General features: G+C 35.2%; 1 protein-coding gene across 5 annotated transcripts in view; it reads left to right on the top strand.

Moving 5' to 3' along the window:
* Tcerg1 (transcription elongation regulator 1) overlaps positions 1-18207 on the top strand; it is a 62606-nt gene that overhangs the window by 24642 nt on the left and 19757 nt on the right. For 3 of the 5 annotated variants that reach the window (XR_006149290.1, XM_042692028.1, XM_042692026.1), the window contains 8 exons: positions 597-685; positions 4939-5099; positions 6535-6591; positions 6749-6815; positions 7878-7928; positions 9251-9386; positions 10177-10266; positions 16994-17112. Coding sequence is in view for 4 of the 5 variants with exons in the window: in XM_042692028.1 (XP_042547962.1) it covers positions 597-685; positions 4939-5099; positions 6535-6591; positions 6749-6815; positions 7878-7928; positions 9251-9386; positions 10177-10266; positions 16994-17112 (770 nt within the window). In the remaining variant the exon portion in view is untranslated. The remainder of the gene's footprint in view (positions 1-596; positions 686-4938; positions 5100-6534; positions 6592-6748; positions 6816-7877; positions 7929-9250; positions 9387-10176; positions 10267-16993; positions 17113-18207) is intronic. The other 2 variants (XM_042692027.1, XM_042692029.1) reach the window with 1 other exon arrangement.

Here is an 18207-nt window from a genome sequence, read left to right on the forward strand (position 1 = left end):
AGAGCAATGCTAGAACATATAAGTATGAAGAAAAGAATGAGTATTCTATTCAGTAGTTAGTTGAATCTAATCTTCTGACTTGTAAACTGGTTCAGATTAAAGTCAGAAGTACCACTTCATATTTGAGGAATGTTGGTTGTATTCTATTTCTACACCCTACCATTATTTTATATTCAGGCATGTAATGATAACTATAATTCCAGAAGATTTTGTTTTTTGGAACCTTGTTTAGTGAGGAGCCAATGATAATCATGGTTCAGTACAGAAAACTTAGGAGAAATAAATAACAGTTTTAAATGAAGAGGTCTCCTCTAATTTCATATAATTTAGTTCCTCATTTCTTCCTATAAACGCATGACTAGTGAATTTGTAAGACAGGACCAGCTGCTGTTGCTGGGTTTTGCTAATATGCAGTTCAGTTATTTCAGTGGGACAAGGATTTAATTTTGTTTTTAAAGAAATTCGTGTTCAGGGTTTCCCTACCTTAGCAACTAGTATATTCATTGCACTTTGAGATATTTGTAGTGATAATTAGTTTTTCTTATTTGGTGTTTTTTTTTGTTTTAACTAAATGTGAACAATATTATTTCCCATAGGAACCCAAAGAAGAAGAAATGACTGAAGAAGAAAAAGCTGCCCAAAAGGCAAAGCCAGTGGCTACTACTCCTATTCCTGGTACTCCATGGTGTGTACTTAGTTAATCAGTAGTTTTATTCATTGATCATGTTTTATTTTTTAAATAAATTTTCTTTCTGTAGGAAGAATAAGTAAATTAAAGAAGAATATGTCAGATAGACTTTTATCCAGTTGATATTTTAGTTTTGTTTCTTTACTTGGGCTTTTCTAACTTTAAATTCAGTTGCTATAAGTTTCTTCCATGCTACTCTCCATTATTGTTTACTGCTCATAGTTCTATACTTGAACTACAGTACAATCCTGAATCTTACTTTTTTATTATTCAAAATGTTGTAAGTTTATATATAAAATTTAAAATGGAACCCCCATAGGGGTGTAAGTATATCTACTTTTCATATGGGAATATATATATATGTATATGTATATGTTGTGTGTGTGTGTGTGTGTGTGTGTGTGTATATATATGTATGTATGTATGTATGTGTATATATGCTTAACACCCCTAGTATGTAATTACATTATAGAACAATGTAAAATTAGGTCTTTTTAACTTAACTACTGAACCAACTGCTTATTATTTTCTTCTTGGGCTTGGTTTTTCAATACACAATTAGATCTTATTTCTTTCCTCCTTTTTCTTTTGTCTGCTCATATTAGTTATTCCTCTCTTGTTTCTACTTCAGCTTTTCTTTTTTTCTTTTCTTTTTTTGTTTTTGGGCTTGAACTCCAGGCTTGGGCTTGGGCTCAACTCTAGCATTGAGCTCTTTAGTTCAACGGAAACACTCTACAGTTAAGCCACAGCCCCACTTAAAGTTTTCTTACTGGAGACAAGAGTCTCACAGACTTTCCTGCCCCGGCTGGCTTTGAACCTCCATTCTCAGATCTCAGCCTCCTGAGTAGCTAGGATTATAGGCTTGAGCCACCAGTGCGTGGCTCAGGTTTTCTTTTTTGGGGGGGGGGGGGAGGGGTGGGGTCTGGTTGTGGGACCTGAACTCTGGACCTGGGCACTGTCCCTCAGCTCTTCAGCTCAAGGCTAGTACTCTACCATTTGAGCCACAGCACCACTTCCGGCTTTTTTCTTTTTTCTTTTGTGGTGCTGAGGAATTGAACCCAGGGCCTCATACAAACATGCAAGGCAAGCGCTCTACCATTGAGTCACCTTCCCAGCCCCCTGGCTCAGCTTTTCTTTTGTGTGGGGGTGGTAGCGGGGTTTAAACTCAGTTCCTTGAGTTTGCTACACTCTATGTATGACTCTGAGTCATACCTCTAGGCCTGTTTTCTTGTTGGCTGTTTTGAGATAGTCCTACTTTCTGTCTAGGCACATGCCTGAACTTGAATTACCTATGTTAGGCTTCCCATGATGGCTAGGATAACAGGTTCTCTTCTGGGAGGGAGTCTTGACTTATTTACCAGGCTATTTAGTATCAGTTCAGCCTCCCGTACAGCCAGGATTACAAGCATGAGCCACCAGTACTTGGCTGACATTTAATCCATATATAGTATGTACTTCGAAATGACTTGGTTGTTTATAAAGTCATGTAGTCTATAGATTCTATTTCAAACTTTCTCTTCTTGCTGTTTCCCCCCTAAACTTCTGTCTTAAGTCCTTTTGGTACTGTTTAATAAGATCTTCCATTCCTGAATATCTTACCTTATAAACTAGTGAGTAGAAGTAGAGGTAAGATCTGTTTGAGGTCTAATCTTTAGATACTAGTTTTCTCAAAATGAAAGTGTACATGCCTCTATCTGTGTGTGTGAGAGAGATGTATAATGGTAATCATTGGTAGTGATTACTGTCTATGTCAATGCTTTTCAACAAGGAAAAATTTTGCTCCTCAGTGGATATTTGGTAATCTTTGGAAACATTTATTTCATATCTTTCTATCTGTCTGTCTGTCTATCTATCTATCTATTTATCTATCTATATCCCAATCAATCTATCTATTTATCTATCTAAAATATCTTTCTATCTACTTTTGTACTTGTTCTGGGTCTTGAACTCAAGGCGTAGGTGTTGTCCTGAGCTTTTTTGCTCGAAACTATCACTCGACTACTTGAGCCACAGTTCTACTTCTGGCTTTTTTGGGGTGGTTAATTGGAGATAGTCTGACTTTCTTGCCTTGGCTAGCTTTGAACTGTGATCTTCATATCTAAGTAGTTAAGATTACAGGTGTGAGCCACTGGTGGTGCCTAGCTTGGAAACATTTTTGTTTGTTACAACTTGGAGGCTGTTAGGAGCCAAAGATACTTCCAAACATCCCACTGTGCACCAGATAGTTCTCTAGAAGAATTGCTTGACCCAAAATCTGAATAGTACAAGATTGGAATTCCATGGCCTAGATTCTTAGGTCAATAATTGTATTTGTTAATTCTCTTTAAAGTTATTAACTGAAATATGTATAGCGAGATATCCTTCCTCCTAACCAGTGTTCATTCTGCTACAAACTATAGTGGAAAGGAGAACCAGTTTCTAGAAATAGAGTTGGCTTGAGTATTACTCATAGATTTAAATATATTTTGTTTTTATCCCTTATAGTTATTATTTTAATTAGTTTCCTCATCTTGTTCTCTTTAAGGCTGGCTCCTGAGCTTTTTTGCTATAATTGTTTTCTTTATTTGCATTTTTATTATGACAGGATATTTAGGGTTTGTTTTGTGTACTTTCTACCTCTGACCTAGAATTAGTTCTTTGTCCAAAGAGTCCTAGTTGTGGGAAGTATCATTTATAGGACATAGTGTGAAATTTAGGGCTAGTGTTACTATTGAGTTAGTTGTTTTTAGGTCTCTTTGGTAGAAACAGATAGAAGATAATTGAAAATGCAGTATGAGTTTATACTATTATGTGCCATTCAGGTGTGCTAAAAGATTATTTTACTGAACCATATGATCTATCTCATACTCATTTTAATATTTTCTTTTCCTTGTTGAAAATACTTTTTCTTTTTTTAATACCTTTTTATTGTACAGAGGGATTGCAGTTATATGAGTAAGGTAATGAGTCCATTTCCTATTGAGTATTGTTACCCCCTCCTTTGTTTTTCTCCTACTATCCCTTCTTTCCCCACCTTCCCAACTCATACAAGATGCAGGACACTGGAATCAAATACAGTGACAACAGAGGTTATACCATGGGGGGAGAATATACAAAAGAAAGAAAAAAAATCACATAGTATATTAAAAACAACAGAGGAGAAGTTTGCTTTGATTGTTTTGATGTACCTACTTTCTTTGTTTCTGGAGATATTTTATTGTAGTTTCATAGTGTTCCTGAAGTTCTGTTCATTCTTTTCTTGTTTTTATTGTTGTTTTTCCCCTCCATCCTTCAAGTGAGATAATTACTGATCCAAATTACAGTTACTTACCATTTCTAAATTTTCTGCTTCTCTACTATCTCTTCATTTCCAGTTTTCTTTTAGTCACATGAAGTCTATTGCTTTTATAGTTTTTATAGTACATAAGAGCCTCTGATCATTTTAATACCGGTCACTTTTGGCTTGACAACTTGATTATCTGACCAAAAACACTTGGTTTCTTCTGTTAAACTGTTAGCTACTTGCTGAAATTAGGAACCACTGTCAAGGTAGAGCTATAAGGGAGAGTAGGGAATAGGAAATCTACTTCCTTTGAAATTGCTTCTCTAAATTTTGATTGTTTTCCTCATTTTTATATATTTTTGAAAAAATGTTACAGATTCCTCTCACAACTTATTTTATTTGGCGGGGGTGGGGGCTGAGTTTTGTGGTTTGAAAAATAGGACCAGTGGGCTGTAGTTTGATGCAGTTGATATTCTCTTAGATTTTATACCAGTTATAATTAGTTATTCAAGTCTTCAGAGAAGATTACATTTGAAGGGTGATTTTGGTTATATCACAGGAGTAGAGCTATCATGTTCATAAAACTTGAGAACTGCTGAGATGGCTGCACAATATTGCCTTTACATTCATTTAGTAAAAGGCGAAAGATACGTGATCTGAAGAGAAACCAGAGTATTACATTTATTTAGTACTGTCATTGAATATTCCAAACCAAGCTCCTAAGCACTCTTGATAATTGCTTTGCTTTCCCTGGGTTTCCCAGTATACAATGCTGTTCCTTTCCCACCTTTCTCCTCTCCCACTTAATCAGCAAGTTAGTTTTCTTCAGTTCTAAAAGTTAGCTACTTTGTAAATAAACTATTAGAAGTAGGAAAATGTCCTGTCCTATCCCCTTGTTCTCTCCCTATTTGACAAATTGATCTTAAAAGATCTAAGTATGAAATACATTCTTTAACATAGAAAAATGACACTGTGAATTAATTCTTAGGTGTGTTGTTTGGACTGGTGATGAGCGGGTCTTCTTTTATAATCCCACCACCCGACTTTCTATGTGGGATCGACCTGACGATTTAATTGGAAGGGCAGATGTTGACAAAATTATTCAAGAGCCCCCTCATAAAAAAGGACTGGAAGATATGAAGAAACTAAGTAAGTTTTAAATTAGGAATTTATGTTCTAATTTTAATGTTCTTTAAATGATGAAATATATGGGGACCAGTAAGAACACCTAATTTTAAAAAATAGACTACTATGAAAATTTGAGTAAAGTTGTATTTTGTAAAATACATGCATTTTAATTTAATGTCTTTGTCAAGATCTTCAGTTAGTCTAATATATGTTGGATATTTTGTTGTTTCTGCTTGTTCATACCACTAAAATGCTCCTCAGTGAGCCTTAAAATACCTTTCTGTACTATTGGTATGAATTTTTTTTAGTAATCAATAGTTCCCAGATATTTTAATTTTTACTCTTTAGTTATTCAAAGGATTTGCCATTCAAGAAAGTTGAATACAAGGCCTCTTGATCAATGTATAGGTTTTCTAGGGAGGCATGATAATAACAATATTTCAAATTTAACAAATCTTAGTACAACACTTGTGATTGAGAAATTTACTTGGAATATATATATATATATATATGCATGTACATATTATATTGACATTTTTTACTTGTAATTTCCCAATGAGAGGAATTTTTTCTTTTCTTTTTTTTTTGGGGGGGGGGGGTCTGGTCATGGGGCCTGAACTCTGGGCCTGGGTGCTGTCCCTCAGCTCTTCAGCTCAAGGTTAGCACTCTACCACTTGAGCCACAGCGCCACTTGTTTTTTTTTTTCTTTTTTGCTTATGTGGTGCTGAGGAATCGAACCCAGGACCTCAGGCATGCAAGGCAAGCACTCTACCACTGAGCCACCTTCCCAGCCCCGAGAGGAATATATTTTCTATCTAATACTGAAAGATGCTAGGCATCTATGTTTACCCCTTCAGCAGTATTTGCTTATAAGTATAATAATACTTATAAGTATAGCTACTGAATTATACCAAGAATGTATGTGATTTGCTTCTGTTTTTTAAATCTGTTTGCAAATGTTTTATTCATTTATTAACATACAACATGAAAGAGAGTACCATAAAGTATGAATCCGGAAAAAAGATTTTTATGTGTGGTGGTACTAGAGCTTGAACTCAGGGCCAGGGTGCTTTCTCTTAGTTATATTGTTCAAGGCTTGTGCTTTGCCACTTGAGCCACAGCTCTACTTCTTGCTTTTTGTTAATTTGAGAAGAGTCTCCCCAGTTTGTCTGCCTGGGCTAGCTTCCAACCATGATCCTCAGATTGCAGCCTTCTGAGTAGCTAGGGTTTCAGGCATGAGCCACTGGAAACCAGCTACGAAATAATTATATATTTGTAAAATTAAGGTTTAGGAAATGAACATTTTATATAAGTTGAAATTTTAATATAAGGGGAGTATTATGGAATTGTTATACTTAACATTTTATGAAAGAGTTTATGCATACAATTTTTAAAAGAAAATTTTATGAGATACATGCATGTAACTTTATAATAATATTTGAAATGTTTTTGCCAGGACATCCGACCCCAACAATGCTGTCCATCCAAAAGTGGCAATTCTCTATGAGTGCAAGTGAGTGAAATAACTATAAACAGCAGCTTTTTTAAAAAAAATTATTAAACTGCAAGTGTTCTAGTACTTATATGCAGAAGGATTATTGCCTAAGTAGTTCAGCAGTTACTTGATTGTTTTTTTTATTCAAAGTTTTGATTAAATTTTGTCTTAACAGTTAAAGAAGAACAAGAATTAATGGAAGAAATGAATGAAGATGAACCTGTTAAAGCAAAAAAGCGGAAGTAAGTAATACAGTTTGTGCAGTCCCAGGTAGATTTTCCTCTTCAAATTATCAGTTTTCATTTGGAAGGGACAGCCACTATGTGTGTTATTAGGAGAGAGAAGTCATGATTGCTTTCTTATACTTGATATTTAATAGCTTTGTTTTATAATGTAGAAATGGTGCCCCTTCTGTTGCTAGCCTTGAGAAAGGTTTGGTTATTCAAATATATTTAACTATTCATATATATTATGAACAACAAATAGTCTTAGGAATTTGTTGATTATTTTATAGAAATTCTGTAAATCTAAATTTTATTTAGAAGATACTTTTTTCTTTAATATATACCTCCAAATTCCATCCTAGTGATCTCATAAACATTGACATAGACTTCTCACCCTATATTCTTGTCATCTACCTAGTCCTTGAATTTGGTCTTTATTGTCTAGTTAGGAATTAACCCATGAACTTATAAAGTGCTCTAAGAGAAAGACTGACAAAAATAGAATCAGTAGCATGGCCAGCGTTGAATAAAATATGGGTCTTTACTAATTATGGGGAGGTGGATAGTTTGTGTAGGAGGTTGGGGAGTGGGGGGGGAGAATGGGAACCATTATTTAGTAACAAAAAAGGAAAACGGTTTCCTTTTATTAGGGACTAATGATCATAGTCCTAATTGGAAGGGGGCAGGTTGAATGAAACCAGGTTATAGCAAGGAAATAAGTATGTCAGCCCTTATCTAGGGTGGTTCTTTTGAAAAATATGTTTATTAACAATGATTTTAAAATTAAGATACTAAAGAGAATCACTGTAATCTATTACCTTGACACAGCTAATATCATTTTTACAATTGGCTTTGTAGTTCTTAACCGAATATATCTTTATTAGTTGTGATTAACCAACTTTGTGTTCTTTTTAAAAGAATTCTAGAATAATATATTTATTTTCTTAATTATTATAAATGACTGTTCATTCTGTTTATGTACCATAATTTTGGATGTTTCTATGATGCTAAACTTTTAGGTTGTTTTTAATTGTTTGTTCTTATAGACAACTCTGTAAGGTTTTTAACTGCTTTTATCAGGAGAATGTCAAAGAAGTCCTTTATGTGGATTGCCCGAGCTTCTCTATTTAGGTACAAAGCTAAAAGCCTATTTTTTCTGGCTCAGTTTTTCTTTCATTTCTTTCATTGAGATAGATAGTGATAGTTTGTATTGTGACATTTTCATTTAGTATAATTCTGTAAAGGTTATTTGTTTTTCTTACTGTATTTCTTGGATGCATTTTAACTCTAAATAATTCTTAAGTTACTTTTAAAAGGCATATTGTTTGGCAAATTGCTTTTATCTGTTTGTTTTATGCATACTTTAGGTCACAGACTATCTTGCTAGGTTCCTGCAGGTCATAACTATGTCTCCTGTTTCTTTGGTTTCTATTCCCTAAGTTACTAATTCCTCTCACTTAGATATATGGTTTGCCTTAGTTGTAATTAATCTCCTGGGCTGCCTGTAGTTTCCTATATAGCATGCTTTGAATTTCCAGTTAATTTTTGTGGGGAATGTGAACCAGTTTTATAATACTATGTACTCTAGAAGTTCATATTTAAAAAAGAGGATCTGTTCAGATACATGAATATTATTCATTTAACATTTTTGGGTTATTTACATGAGTAAGCTTTTTCCATTGATGCATATGTTTTGAGAGGTGACTTGATTTCATGTTCACAATCTCAATTAAGTGCCACATAAGCAATAGGTCTACCCTTAGCCCCAATGTGCATTTTTGGAAGAATAAGAAATAGTTTAGTTATTGATGAACAGTTACCATTTCTAGTATTACTACTTAACTACTCCTGGGCCCATGTTGCTCTCTGGGACCTGTCATTCAACTTAAATCTCAATTTATCACCTAGAAAGTGAGTAATAAAAATACCAGGTAGGTAAGGCATATATCTCACATATCCACTTGGCTAAGTTAGAAGATACTGTAATTTTATTTTCAAAATAAATACTCGACAGTACTAAGGCTTAGCATCAATTTTATTAGATTGTTAAAGTATCTTAGGAATTTGCAATATAAAATATTTTAGGAAGTGCTATTTTGTATATTGTTTCAAGAGCTAAAATACTATACTCTGTTCAGTTCTAACAGTTTTTATAAGCTAGATAAGCTTGATTAGCTAGAAAAGCTTTTCATTTTTGTAAGCATTCACTTTGTATGTTAACTAGAGTCAGGGAGCGATAGCCGTTATAATATCATAAACCTGTAATTATATTACTATTAGAATGAAAGTCTTATTTCTTAGGGTTTATATGGAACCCTCAGTATAATTTGTTTTTGTCAAAAATATGCTGCTTAGTAGTGAGTTTTAAAATTCCATTGACTTAAGATTTTAGTAAGGTTTGCTATTAATTGTTTGTTGATGCCTTATGTTCTGTTTTACTTTATTTTTTATAGGAGAGATGATAATAAAGACATTGATTCAGAGAAAGAAGCTGCAATGGAAGCGGAAATTAAAGCTGCCCGAGAAAGGGCCATTGTCCCTCTGGAGGCCCGAATGAAGCAGTTCAAGGACATGCTGCTAGAGAGAGGGGTCAGAAAACAATCTTTGGGGGAGATATTTCTGTTTTGTATAAGTAATATAAAATATGTCTTGCTAAAAGGTCAAATCTAAGGTTAGTGCTCCTGTTGTGGGGGGGGATAAGGGTATACTATCAAATAACTAGACATTCTTTTCAAATGGCCTTGCCAGTGACTAATAACATTATGTTTAACTAAATGCCATTTTACTGTCCTTCTAAGTACAAATAACATTTAACATTTGTTGGGTCACTTAATTTTGGTGAGTAAAATAAGTGTTAACATTACAGAATGGCGGATTACTTCGGATAGGTAAGGTATATATGATTCTTTTCTTAATATTGTAGGAGTTGCTTTGGTTAAAAGAGAGCTGATACTTTTATGCTATTGTGAGAACTTGAAATTTTCAACGTTTGTGTTTAGTTCAAAAATTCACTTGAATAAAACGGTTCAGTTTTAAATCACATCATTTTTCATGAGATGGGAGCTTGTGTGGGAAATCAAAATGTAAATCTTCAAGGCTTTTTCTGATGTACTGTTTTTTAAATGTCACACAGTAGTGGTTATTTTAATGAGTAATTAATATGTTATTTCTATATTATATAGAGGTCTTCACAGCCAATTAGTGTGGAAATTTGCTATCACTGGCCTCCCACTGCTTGTCATTTATTAGTGATGGGAACTTCAGTGTGGTTTTTATGTCTCCATTATAAACAGATGTCCTGTAGATTTCAAGCAAAATTATGACCTTTACATTTTTAAGGCAAACTTAATTATGAGGCAATGTATTTTATATTTTAAAGGTGTCTGCTTTTTCAACATGGGAGAAGGAGTTGCACAAGATAGTTTTTGATCCTCGGTACTTGCTTCTCAATCCTAAAGAACGAAAACAGGTAAAAGAAAATGCAAAATAAACTGTTGTAAGAAGATTATATGCCTTAGCAACATGTCTTTTTTTCTTTTTTTTTTTCCTTTTCCTTTTCCATTCTTTTGGCAATGTTTGGGCTTGAATTCCAGGAGTTTTTTAAGTGGAAACTTGACCATTTGCATCATGTCTCAGCTTTTAGCAGTTTTCTTTTTTTTTCTTTCCTTGAGACAGGTCCAGCATTGGATGCAGAATCCTCCTGCCTCCACCTCCCTAGTGCTAGGATTATAAGTAGATACTGCCAAACCCAGCAACAGCATAGTTATAAAGGAATAAAGTGTCATTTTTTTCTCTCTCTCTCAATAGTACTTAAAGCCGGGTGCCGGTGGCTCATGCCTATAGTCCTAGTTACTCAGGAGGCTGAGATCTGAGGATCACGGTTCCAAGTCAGCCCGGGCAAGGAAAGTCCGTGAGACTCTTATCGCTAATAAGGCACTAGAAAACCAGAAGTGGTGCTGTGGCTCAAGTGGTAGAGTGCTTGCCTTGAGCTGAAGAGTGCATGGGTAGTGCCCAGGCCTAGAGTTCAAGCCCCACGACTGACACAAAAAAAAAATAGTACGTTACAATATTAGATCTTAATACATAGTTCATTAGGGGCCTAGTTAGACCTTTCTGCCTCTGAAATACTTGGACATTTTGGACATGGCTGATTTTGTGCCTCTGCCTCACAACACAGTGAGGTTATGTATTTATTTGCTTTTTATTGGTCAGATGATACAAATTTAGAGTAGAAAACTAGCAGAATACAGGTGAGGGCAAAGGAAAAAGACCTATATTCCTGCTGCCAAAATAGACCACCATTAAACACTTGGGGTAATAGCCTTCGTGGTTAATGTCTGCCAACTTGAACATGTATTTCAGTTTATATATTGTAGCTAGTGCTCAGACATGTTTGTATCTCATATATTCCATATATGCAAAGTGTGCATTGCAGTATTACTTATAAAATTATGATCATCATAACTTTAGAAATGTGGACACTTCAGGGTCCTTCCTGAACTGGGCTTGTGTGAACTAGTTGCCTTGTTACTAAGCTGATATTCCCATAATGATTCAGTATAACTTTGTGGTAGTTGCTTCTTTCTCTAAAGCATTGTACTTCCAACTTACATAAATCACTTACCTGAACCATCCTGATTTCTATAAACTGGTGAGTATTTGAACTACTTATGTGGTGCTTTTGAGCTATAAGATTTCATTTGGTAATAGTATTCAGTATTTATAAATCAGTGATTGGAATACTTAGCAATTTTGTGCTAGTGCTAATTTGTGTGCAGGCCTACCTGTGGAATTTACTGAAGAAAAAATATTTGTAGTGTATCAGACATAATATATTTTAGCACTTATGACATAATTTTTTTTTAGCTTTTGCTTTTCAAGCTTTATAGCAGTTTCTTTTTGTTGTTTAAATTGTTGTTCTGGGTAGTTCTTCTGAACTATTTGCTTTAAATTGTGTATGTGTGTGTGTGGTGTTTGTGCACCTGCATGCGTTTGAATGATTTGAGACTGTTTCACTGTATACCCCCAGGTGACCTGGAACTTGCTGTGATGCTCAGGGTGGCCCTCCCCTTGTAATATCTCATCAACCATGCCGGGGTTACAGCACGAACCTTTATTTTGTACCCACTTCCATTTTATCAGCAAGTTACCTCTAAAATATTTTCTAATAACCTCTAGAACAGCATTTTCCCACTGACAACCTAATCCAAGCCACCATGGTCAACTGTTAACTGTGTAACCACCTCCTATTTAATCTTTTTCCTAACAGTTGCCTCCCTCTTCCATAAAGCTGTCAGACCAGTAAGTTTATGGAGAGATCAAATTAAATGAGCATTCCCATTAAGTCTGTTGCTTCCCATTTCATTTAGAAGAATATATATTCTTGTGTATTTATGTAGCTCTTATGTTTATGCATTGTTACATTGTAGCTACACCAACCTTTACATTCTTTGTATAAACTAGGCCCATTTTGGTATTTCCTATACCCTCCGCTCCATCATTTCATTCAGGTATTGTCTTGTGGCTCTTGATCATTCTGTAAATATTACCTTTATCTTTATTTTCTATATAGCTCACATTGTTCTTAAGGTTTTTTGTTTTACATTTTTGCTCATGTGTATCTTCTTACTACAGAATATATAAGGGTGGGAGCTTTGTTTATTGCTCTGTGTGTATCGTCAGGAATAATGCCTAACCTGAATATCCAGGAAACTTACTTAAAAACTTCCATGGCTTATCTTCATGGCACTAAAGTTAGAATTTCTCTTTCTTTGAGATTATATGTAACATTGAGAATTATGTTTTTATCCGATTTTGGAAACATTCTGCAAGCCATTCTGCAAACCGGTGGTGATTACTTTCTTAATAGAGTAACACTTAAAAAGAGAAAAGTATTCTATTTTAGAGTAATCTCTAAGCCCTTTCAGTTAAAATTTTCTAAAGACTTTAGGGTAAGGAAGGACAGGCTGACATTTGGTGTATGTTTGTGTACATACACATACATGGGTACTTGGTTTTATTGTTTACATGGGAATAATACAATAAAGGAGAAACCATTAAAAGTGGTAGGCTATACATTTTGCTTTGCAATTTTTTTTGTTTTTGTTTTTGGATCTGGTCGTGGGGCCTGAAATCTGGGCCTGGACGCTGTCCCTCAGCCCTTTAGTTCAAGGCTAGCGCCCTACCACTTGAGCCACAGCGCCACTTCCGGCTTTTTTCTTTTTGCTTATGTGGTGCTGAGGAATCGAACCCAGGGCCTCATGCATGCAAGGCAAGCGCTCTACCACTGAGCCACCTTCCCAGACCTTGCTTTGTAATTTTATATCTGAAGTTTGTGCTTTGATTTAAAAGATGGAAATTTCACTGGAAATGGAAATGCCTTAATCTAAACAGTGTATCCACTTCAGTTTGTCCTTTTCTAGTTAATCTATTTACATCTGTTTATATAAATGTTACAGTTTGCATCTTTAGATCTGTATCTACAGATATAGTTGTCTATACAGACATAATAAAGAAATATATCTATATTATAGATATAGAGATAATGTATCTCTATATAACCATAACCAGTTATTTTAACTTAGGCTTTTTCTTCTTTAATCTGGTTTTAGATAAAAGGTCATTTAAATGACTTTGTTTCCATGTAGGATTTTAGGCTCTAGAGTATGTAATTGTTCAAGATAAGTTGTCTTGTATTTCAAAATGGGTTTATTTGATCTTTGTGTTTTTATTTTTGTTTGTTTTTGTTTTTATGGTACTGGGAATCACTGAACCCAGGACTATGGGCATGTTAATTAAGCCATCCAGGCCTTCTACTCTTTCCTGTTGGTGTGTTTTTAGAAGATAGGTCTGTTGAACTTTGCCTAAGCTGGACTCAAACACATGAATGATCCTCCTGTCTCTGCCTCCTGAGTAGGATTACAAGCACCTATCCTTTTTTACTATATGTTATTGGAGCCTTCTATGCTTGAGAGTGTTATAGTATGAACATTATCAGCATGATTACACAGAGATTCATGTAGTCCACTGAATCAATGTCAAATTACAAATTAACTTGACAGCAGGATTAAATAATAAAGCCTCCTACTTTTGGAAACTCATTTTGGAAAAAAGTGCATGTGAGAAGGTTAAAAATTATAGTGTAATTTTGCAAAACAAACATACAATTAGTTACCTACATTAGAGATTGGAGTACAGTACCCTACAGTACCCTAGCAGCTACTTTGAAGGACTAACCCTTTAATATGTATTTCACTTATGTCTAAAGAGTAAGCTAGAAATTGTTATTAATGCTTACTTACTCTCATAGTACTAAAGGTTTGGCTCATGAGTTGAAGTTATAATTGCTTAAAATAGGGAACATGATAGACATGAGGACAGAAATAATTAGGAAAAACAGAGGCATCTCCAAGTTTTGGCCTAACTGTGGTCTTGACTATACCAAAGGAGAAAACATGAAATTCTGATGCCTCAAGAGAAAGGTAATGTAAAAGCCAGTCATGACTCACATCTGTACTCAAAGGCAAAGGCAGGAGGAGTGTAAGGTCTAGGCCATTATAGGTTACATAGCAAGATCCTGCCTCAGAATAAGCCCCCCTCCCCCTCCCCCCCCCCCATTTAAAAGTTAACAAATAGGAAGAAAGCTGGAAAACACTGCCAGCATATAAAAACTTCTTTCTACAGAAGTATTATAGTTTAGGGAAATGGCCTACAATTTTGAAGGTATCACTTTACTGTCAGCTTTTGTGTATTTGAAGCCATTCTGTTCTTTTATGTTTCATCTTCTGCAAATGTAGGTTTTCCCCTCTTCTAAGTGTTCTAGCATTCATTTTGATAGGTGTGAAAAAATCCCTTTCAGTATGGAAACTAATGTTTTTCAGTTCTGGGAAATTCTCTTGATTTTTTTCATTTTTGTTTCTTTTTTGAGTAACTAGAAATAAAGTCCAGGGTCTCACACATGGTATAAGGCTTTACCACTTTTGTCATTGTTTCTCATGTTTTTAATTTCTCATTTCTTCCCATACTAATTTCTGAACTTCTCCTGATTAGGGCTCTGGTTTTCCTGCTTAAGACATCCTCAGATGTCTTACAGTCCTGGCCTCATAATTAGCAGTGAAGCACTGAAACATTGTTCGGTACTCTTAGCATCTAGGTGTATAATCATGATTTGGTACTTTTCACAAGTCTCAATCAGGAGTGTTTTTTTCCCCCCTTGAGCACACTTTTAGTTGTCACAACTGAAGGAAAGCAGTGGTGAGGTTGTGCTCACTGTATATAGTGCCCAGGTTGAGAAATTTACCCAAGGGGGTTTTAAGCTGATCTCTTGATAATTCTTCAGAACCAGTACTCCTTAGGTTTTTCAATTCCCAATAAAGACTTGTAGTCTTTGGTAGGGGTCCGTACATCTTGTTGCCTTGATTCTCAAAGATGGATCTTAATATTTGGTATGTATTTGAAACAGCCTAAAGTTCTTACTTTGGTATGTTGCCTTATTCCTTATTTATGTTCCCCTAGTAGGAGATACTTGGTTTTACCTTCTATTCTAGGTTTCAGCATAATTTTAATGTAAACTTGAAGCTAACTTAATATTTTAGGCTTTGTGGGCCTTGTATCTATCTGTTGTAACTGTGTACCTACTATTTTATTGTGTAAATACCCATATATGATGTAAAGGAGCAAATATGACTGCTTAAATTGTATGTATCATAAAATTTGCTTAGTTTTCTAATCCTTTTAAAACATTAAAATGTTTTTGAACTCTTTGAAACCAATCTGCAAGCCAAAGTTTGATTAACTCCTTGCTCATGAGAACAGGAACTTGTCTTTTAGTGGGGTAAAAACTAGTAGTGTTCAGAACATATCTCCTAGATTCTAAACAGCCTTTCACTGTTAGGGCTGTTGCAGCTAAACCACACCCACACTTCAGCAGATGTCTGCTGCACTGTATTCCTTCCTGCGTTGTTTAGCATTCTCAGATTATAAATCCATCAATCTATATAAATAAATTGCTGATATTTATTTTGTCTTCCTGGTTCTGTTGGTGCTCCTTTATATCTGTTAACATCAATTTTCTGTCCATTTGCATTGCAATTTCCTAAATGGCTGTTTTTCTCTTATCCTAGCCTTGTTTTATTTTTCAAAACTGAAAATAAAATCTTTCTATTGTCATTTTATTTTTATTTTGACAGTGTTGGTGTACAAATTGAGATACTGTACTACATGCCTCTAGCCCTTGTTATTTTTTGGATAGTGTTTTTTTGGGGGGCGAGGGTCTGGTCGTGGGGCCTGAACTCTGGGCTTGGGCGCTGTCTCTCAGCTCTTCAGCTCAAGGCTAGCGTTCTACCACTTGAGCCACAGTGCCACTTTCGGCTTTTTTCTTTTTGCTTATGTGCTGCTGAGGAATCGAACCCAGGGCCTCAGGCATGCAAGGCAAGCGCTCTACCACTGAGCCACCTTCCCAGCCCTGGGTAGTGTTTTTGCTATGGGCCAGTCTCAAGACTGCTACCCTACCTGTGCCTCCCAATAACTGGATATGGTCCATTGTATCCAGCTTGTTGGTTGAGATGGAGTCTCACTAATTGTTGCCCAGGCTGGCCTAATGATCCTCCAGACCTGCACCTCTTGAATAGCTGGGATTACTTTGTGTACCACCAAGCTGAACTCTTACTCTCATTTTATTAAGATTTGAAGAAGGTGGGAATTAGATGCTCAGTTCACTATCTTAACTGTACATGATTAAGTGTAGAACAAAGGTAAAGCATGATTGCATCTTGGTAAAAATTATGTCCTAAGCACTAAAGTAAAATTAAGCTAAATTCTTACTGTTGTTTTTTTTTTTTTTTCTGGAATGGATTGGGTGGTTTCTCTTACATATTTCTCCTACATATTTGTAAATTGCTTGAATTAGCATAAAATAATTGTGAGTATGATTTGTAATTAGGGAAAATTACAAAAGTCAAAGGTGTTCAGGCTTGTTTTTTTTTTTTTTTTGTTATTGTTCTAGTTGCCCAAGTAGAGATCCATGTGCTTGTATAACAATTCCGTTAAACTTTAAAGTGAGACTTCCTATGGATAATTTGCTTTTAATTACTTACACATAATTTTTTTTTCCTTTTACAGTTTAGACAAAGACTTTTTTGGTGGTTAAATTACCTATATGAAAGACTGACTTGTCAAAATGTGTGTTTTTTCCATAGGTGTTTGATCAGTATGTAAAGACCAGGGCAGAGGAAGAACGCAGGGAAAAGAAAAACAAAATAATGCAAGCTAAGGAAGATTTCAAAAAAATGATGGAAGAAGCAAAGTTTAACCCAAGGTATATGGTCTATTATTGTGAAACATCAAAACATGTATTTTCTCTTAAGATTAATTTGAGTGTGAGACTATCTATCTATGTGTGTGTGTCTTGGTTTTTTGGTTGTGAAAATATTTACTTGATTTTTGGTCTCCATTGTTCAAAAGGTTTAAAAATATTTTGGGCAGTTCTGGGCTTTGATCTCAGGACTTTGTACTTAGTAGCCAGGTATTCTTACCTCTGACTCATGCCTTGTCCTTTTTTTGGGGGGGGGAGTCCGGTTGTGGGGCCTGAACTCTGGGCCTGGGCTCTCTCCCTCAGCTCTTTAGTTCAAGGCTAGAGCTCTAATACGTGAGCCACAGTGCCACTTCCGGCTTTTTTCTTTTTGCTTATGTGGTACTGAGGAATGGAACCCAGGGCCTCATGCATGCAAGGCAAGCGCTACCACTGAACCACCTTCCCAGCCCCACCTTGTCCTTTTTTTACACTGATTATGTTAGATAGGGTCTTCTTTATTGCCTGAGCCTCCCTCTCCCTATTTTAGGCATCTCGGTACAACTAGGATAACAGATATGTACCACCACACCCAGCTTTTATTTGAGAAAGGAGTCTTGTGAACATTTGTGCCTAGACTAGCCTCAAAATTTCATCCTCCAATTTTAGCTCTCCTACATAGCTAGAATAACAGATTTCTGCCTTTCTAATCTTGATGTTTCCTTTAGAAGAGTCTCTCAAGTGCCCTAAAGGGTAGCTTTGATTTAAAAGCTTTCTTATAGCAGTAAGTTCCTCAGGAATCTGTTAAATGATATAAAATCTGCACTTACCTTCATAAAATTTTATACGTGATATATATTATGGGAATAACATTTTGATCAAACTGAAATGATGAGGGACCTTTGTTTTCGATTATGGATAGTTTCAATCATTGGTCAATATGTATTGAATGAATACATTGAAGAAAATGAGCCACTGTGAACACATGTGCCTAGAATTACAACAATAACGGTGATTATGGTGAATTTTATTTGCTTATATGCAATTAATGCATATAGTTTTATAGATACATATTAACATATTGAATCTTTTGGACAGTCAAAATTCAATATTTAATCTTTA

Source organism: Dipodomys spectabilis, unplaced genomic scaffold (assembly GCF_019054845.1).
Source record: "Dipodomys spectabilis isolate Male_0828 unplaced genomic scaffold, ASM1905484v1 ptg000147l, whole genome shotgun sequence".
NCBI lineage: Eukaryota > Metazoa > Chordata > Mammalia > Rodentia > Heteromyidae > Dipodomys > Dipodomys spectabilis.